Below are 6000 nucleotides of genomic sequence, written 5' to 3'. Positions count from 1 at the left end.
CGTGATTATGTCTTCTGATTGGCTGTGCATTAATGTTCTTCTCTCCAACAAAACTGACAACAGAAAATCTATTAAACAGAATAAACAAAGGAATAATTCAGAATAATTCAGGAAATTATAGGCATGTTTTTCCAAGATCAAAGGTGGGGTTTTTTGCGGTCATGGCAACCTGCAGCTCGTTAGGTTGTTGTTGCTTGAGCTGACCCCTGAAATGTCAGAAGGACCACCCTGTGCCACCCTGTGCCCTGTGAGAGGCAGGGACCCTCAGACAGGATGTGTCTGAGGGGCCACATCACGCAGATCCACGTCGGGGCCTGTCTACCACTGCTCTGACCAGGCCAGCGGAACAACAGGGCAGCAATAATTACCTCCAGGACACTAACAGCACCCATCAGACAGATGTGTGGGGTGGGGGGGTGTTCCCACATGCTATTAACTGGTTTGATCAGAAGGGGGGGGGGGACACCTAGATGATGCAACTCTCCACAGTTATGAAGAGCCGCATGACTGAAAGAACAGCGGTTGCAGCACAATGTCACCGTGATGTAAGAACAGGCGCGGAGTCTCTAGGTTTCAACCCAGAGTAAAGTCTGGAATATTTGGTGCCGGTCAGAGCTGAACAAACATGTTCAGAAGGAACAAACTGACCCGCACAGGTTGCAACCCTGATGTACAAAATGGTGACAAGAAGTTCAAACAAACAAACAATTTGATTATCAAACTCAGACACCTTTAACTGGTTGCATTCAGGAGATTGGCATCCCATAATTATGTCGAAGAAAACGACACGAGGTTGCCAAGACAACCGAGGTCGCAAAGGCTGTGTGATGTGAGGATGGGAGCTGGGACCATGTGACCCCTGCCCTTACTCTATGAGGTCTGAGCCAAGGTCGGCTACCTGCTCTGATGTCACTCCCTTCTTCCTGCGCTCTGCTCTCTGATAGGCTAGTCTCTGCTCTGGGGGGTGGGGTTGGTGGAGACAGGGGCACCCTCTGCTTAATAAGTGGGTGGAGTTTGTGAGACCTGTTGCTTAGGGTTGTTGTAGGCGGATCTTGTGGGACCCTCAGCTTAGGGTAAGAAGAGCTAGTGACCAGTTTTCCATTGGCCACGATGTGGGTCACATAAAGAGCACATAAAGAGCCTGAACAACCACATGTCCCCCAGGATTGAGTCATATTAGGAAATCCCACCCACATCTGGATTAGGAGGAATGTAATGGCACTTATACAATAGAAGGTGCTGAATTAGACAAAACATCACCAAGCAATTCTGTCTTCAGAAGATCATGATTTAGTTTGCGATCTCAGTAATCTACCTACTTTAACGAAATTTGTAAACAGCCACCTGTCATGTGTAAACAGTTGGCTATCATTCTAGTGAAACCACAAGAAACTCAGTAACCTAAAATTGCTAAATATCACCTTCCCTCAAAGCCAGTTGCCGTCAAGTTTTACAGACCCAAAGAAAATATTCAGAAGAACATTATTAAATCACATTAACACTCACATCATGTGTTACCAAATGTGGAAGTGAGAGGAAATGATTGGGCAATGGGAACGCATCACTGGAAACACATCACTGGGAACGCATCACTGGGAATGCAACACTGGGAACGCATCACTAGGAGCACATCACTGGGAATGCAACACTGGGAACGCATCACTAGGAGCACATCACTGGGAATGCAACACTGGGAACGCATCACTGGGAATGCAACACTGGGAACGCATCACTAGGAGCACATCACTGGGAATGCAACACTGGGAACGCATCACTGGGAATGCAACACTGGGAACGCATCACTGGGAAGGCAACACTGGGAATGCAACACTGGGAACGCATCACTGGGAATGCAACACTGGGAACGCATCACTAGGAGCACATCACAAGCTAATAGTTGACTTATAAGGGAAAATCTATTGGTCTTAATGATAACACAGCACTGATATGTGAGAACACTTACAAACAAAGCCCACTCCATACATCATGAAAAAAGGACAATTCATGAATGCGTTTTGGAGTGAAACTTATTTCAGTACTGAAGCTGGAAGGTTTAGACTCAAGTGTGTGAAAAAGTTCACAGTTCACTGTCAAAAAATGGAGTGAGTTGTGGATTCCAGTGGATCAGCCAATATTTGGCCACACGTGACTACTTTCCATGGCGTGCCGTAGCAAAGTTGTATGTTCTGTGCCAATGAATGCCGCCAAGTTTGAACTAAAATATGCGGTACAGATCTGGCCCAAACCCGTACAGCCCTGCCACACCTTGGATGTGCCAGGTAACTGCTACAGGGACTAAATATGATCTGGGGGGTGGAGCTACTGTAGTAACAGGACCTTGAACCCTGAGCTACAACTGACACACACACACCTCTCCTTCAGTAGTACACACACACACACACACACACACACACACACCTCTTTTTCAGTAGTACACACACACACACACACACCTCTCCTTCAGTGGTACACACACACACACCTCTCCTTCAGTAGTACACAAACACACACACACACACACCTCTTCTTCAGTAGTACACACACACACACACCTCTCCTTCAGTAGTACACACACACACCTCTCCTTCAGTAGTACACAAACACACACACACACACACACACCTCTTCTTCAGTAGTACACACACACATCTCTCCTTCAGTAGTACAAACACACACCTCTCCTTCAGTAGCACACACACACACACGGACACGAACACCCTGGATTTCCAGGGTCACTTGGATCTGCCACCACGTCTCCTTTTTTCACGTACATGACAAACTGTTTCCAGTGGGCGCCAAAAACAAAACAAGGCACCTCAGAAATTACTAAACACACCTCTCCTCTCCTCCCTCCATCCATCTATCCATCCAGCAATCTTCTCCTCTTTTTCCATTTTTGCTAATTTGTCTGTTAATTACAGGAGGTGGACCAGGATTAAAGAGGAAGAAGGGTGAGAACGGACTGGGTATTCCTCCGTGCCTTTAACCACCTCTGCGTTCAGAACACTTCATCACACTGCACTCAGTCACACTGCACTCAGTCACGCTGCACTCTGTCACACTGCACTGTCACACTGCACTCAGTCACGCTGCACTCAGTCACACTGCACTGTAACACTGCACTCAGTCACGCTACACTCTGTCACACTGCACTGTAACACTGCACTCAGTCACGCTGCACTGTAACACTTCACTCAGTCACGCTGCACTCTGTCACACTGCATTGTAACACTGCACTCAGTCACGCTGCACTCTGTCACACTGCACTCTGTCACGCTGCACTCTGACACACTGCACTGTAACACTGCACTGTAACACTGCACTCAATCACGCTGCACTCTGTCACTGCACTCAGTCACGCCGCACTCTGTCACTGCACTCAGTTACATTGCACACTGTCACGCTGCACTGTCACTCTATATGCCATCACACTGCACATCACTCCATTCACACCCACTGGTGTTTGGACAGAAACACTGCAGAATTCTGAGACTGTAATTCAAACAGTTCTCATATCTTTCTGAAACTCAAACTGTATCTCCTTTGGTCACAGCAATTCACATATCTCACATTATAATAATAATAGAATAATAATAACATAATTAGTGCAGGTCTAATGTCAGTGAATGCTGGCAACTCTAAACCTGGCACCTTTACCAGGCTGCCGGGGAGATGAATGACCCTGGCGGGGTCTCTCGGGACCCCGCGTGCATATTTAAGCTCTGCTCACGTTAGGAGAGCAGCAGCCAGGTCTCAATGGCTTGGTGAGGAGCAGGAGGAGGAACAGAGGAGACCCCGTGGCTTAGGAGAGACAGCCGCTGTTTACAAACATGAAAAACTACCCCCCTCATTCTCTCTCTCTCATTCTCCTTCTCTTTCATTCTCTCTCTGTTTCTCCTTCTCTCATTCTCCCTCTCTCCCTCTCTTTCATTCGTTCTCTCTCTCTTTCTCCCTCTCCCACTTTTTCTCCCTTTCTCTTGTTCACTGTTCAGCATTTTGTCTCTCCATCGTTTCTATTTCACACACACAAGTTGTGACCCAGAGGCACTCTCATTCTTTGTAATAGACTCCCATTCTCTCTCTCCCTCACTCCCCCTTCTATCTCTCCCTCTCTCTCTCTTTCTCCTCCTCTTTTTCTCTGCCTTAAACACTTATTTTTTGTTGTCCATGTCATCCTTTGATTGAAAAACAGTCCAACAGTGGAACAAAACTAATTTTATGATAATTTAGTTTTTAGGCAAAAGGATCAAATCCTGTTTTCCTTTGACAGTTTTTCTTGATTGTGACTGATGACGAAATGTTTGTGTAGGCCGGTAATCACTGGCTGCTTTAAAGCAGTCATTACCGTTATTTGCACCAGATTTGTAGACTGCTACTTCTAGTGTATTACAGAAATGATCCGTTACCATACGTAACACTGCTGCTCCTGTCAGCTGTGTTACACAGACACACACACCAGTGTCACCATCTGTTACAGATCTGTTTCTTTAAAAAATATATAAACAAAATACGTAAATTACTGAATCCAACACCAACTCTGCACAGTTTCCCATCTGATGATACATTTCTCCAAATCTACTAACAGCAGCACTGAAATATTAGACAACATGAGGGGCTCGACGGGGACACAGTAGGGAGACAGAGACAGATATCCTCCTGCCTGAGTCCTGTGCGGTGACCCCTGGCTTCTAGAGTTCAGTTAAAGATTCATTTATCAGCCCCAGAAGAGTCGACGATGGGGTTGTTGTGACAGAGGACTGATCGGTATGGAAAGGACTGAACAACACAAAAAGGTAGTGGCCTCACTCTTCTGCCCGAAACACATGAGTGAGGGATGGGGAGGCATGAGGTAGAGAGAGAGAGAGAGAGCGAGCGAGCGAGACCAGTGAGAAAGTGAAAGAGAAAGGCAACAGATGAGTAAAAGTATAAGAGATGGGATTGGGAATGACTGTTTCCTACAGTGGAGTCCTGGTCTTGCTCTCTCAGACACACACACACACTCTCTTACCTGACAGTTTCATTAGCAGTTCTGAGGCCACCTTCATGTGGATGTCTTGGCTGAGAATGCCCCCCTTGGCCAGCAGGGGACTGCCCTCTTGGTGGGCACTGGGCCCCAGCGCAAACGCAGGGCCCCGGGGGGAGCTCTGGGGCTCCTCGGCCTGGGGCTCCTCTTTCACCAGGAAGGCACCCTTCAGGGCCTCCTTCTGATTGGCTGCTGTAGGGTGAGAGTAAGAGAGTGAGACAGGTACACACACACAGCCCCTGAACAGGATTATCTGATTATCTTAATCAATAAGCACAGTTTGTGGTTTTTTGTTTGTTTGTTTCCTTCTGTTTAATGCCTCTGGTCAGGAATTAGTTTGGGTCCACAGATACAGGTGTGTGTCCTGTAAACAGGAGGCTACATTTTCTTTTATGGTATTTATCTGAAACTTTTCCAAAGCAACTTACAATTATGACTGAGAACACCTTGAGTAATTGAGGGTTAAGGGTCTTGTTCAGGGACCCAACAGTGGCTACCTGGCAGTGATGAGACTTGAACTGGCAACCTTCTGATTAATAAGTAAGTACCTTAACCACTGAGCTACCACTGCCTTAATTCATAGTTTCACTTTAAATTGGTTTAATTTCACTTGTATGTTACTGAAAGACAACATATTGAACTGTGCAATATAAACAGAAATAAAGGCTGTTTGCCCAGTTCTGCCAAACTGCATCTGTAGAGAGAATTCTCTCCACCTTCTCTCTCTGTGGACAATAAACGGCCTGATTCTTGCATGTCAACTTAATGTTCTGCATAAATGAAACTTAAACAAAGATTCAACAACTATATTACTCTGTGGGTTTAACTATGGGAAATAACTATGGCTTTAATGATCATTTTCTTGTAAAAATAATCAGACATATAAAAACAAAACAAATAAATTCAAATAAATGCTTAGCTGAATGTTAGTCAGCGGAGAGTACTGTTTAACCAGACTGCTGAAAACAAAATGATGC

The 6000-nt window shown here is 45.8% G+C and overlaps 1 protein-coding gene across 8 annotated transcripts in view; it reads right to left on the bottom strand.

The window, feature by feature from the left end:
* Window positions 1–6000, bottom strand: part of znf827 (zinc finger protein 827) — a 59039-nt gene that overhangs the window by 28750 nt on the left and 24289 nt on the right. For 7 of the 8 annotated variants that reach the window (XR_014126427.1, XR_014126428.1, XM_081724461.1 and 4 more), the window contains exon 5: window positions 5009–5215. Coding sequence is in view for 6 of the 8 variants with exons in the window: in XM_081724461.1 (XP_081580587.1) it covers window positions 5009–5215 (207 nt within the window). In the remaining 2 variants the exon portion in view is untranslated. The remainder of the gene's footprint in view (window positions 1–5008; window positions 5216–6000) is intronic. The other variant, XM_081724459.1, reaches the window with a different exon arrangement.

Source organism: Electrophorus electricus, chromosome 12, assembly GCF_041902795.1.
Source record: "Electrophorus electricus isolate QZ-2024a chromosome 12, ASM4190279v1, whole genome shotgun sequence".
Classification (NCBI taxonomy): Eukaryota; Metazoa; Chordata; class Actinopteri; order Gymnotiformes; family Gymnotidae; genus Electrophorus; species Electrophorus electricus.
The sequence above is the reverse complement of the archived record's forward strand: the minus strand, read 5'-3'. Positions and strand labels throughout refer to the sequence as shown.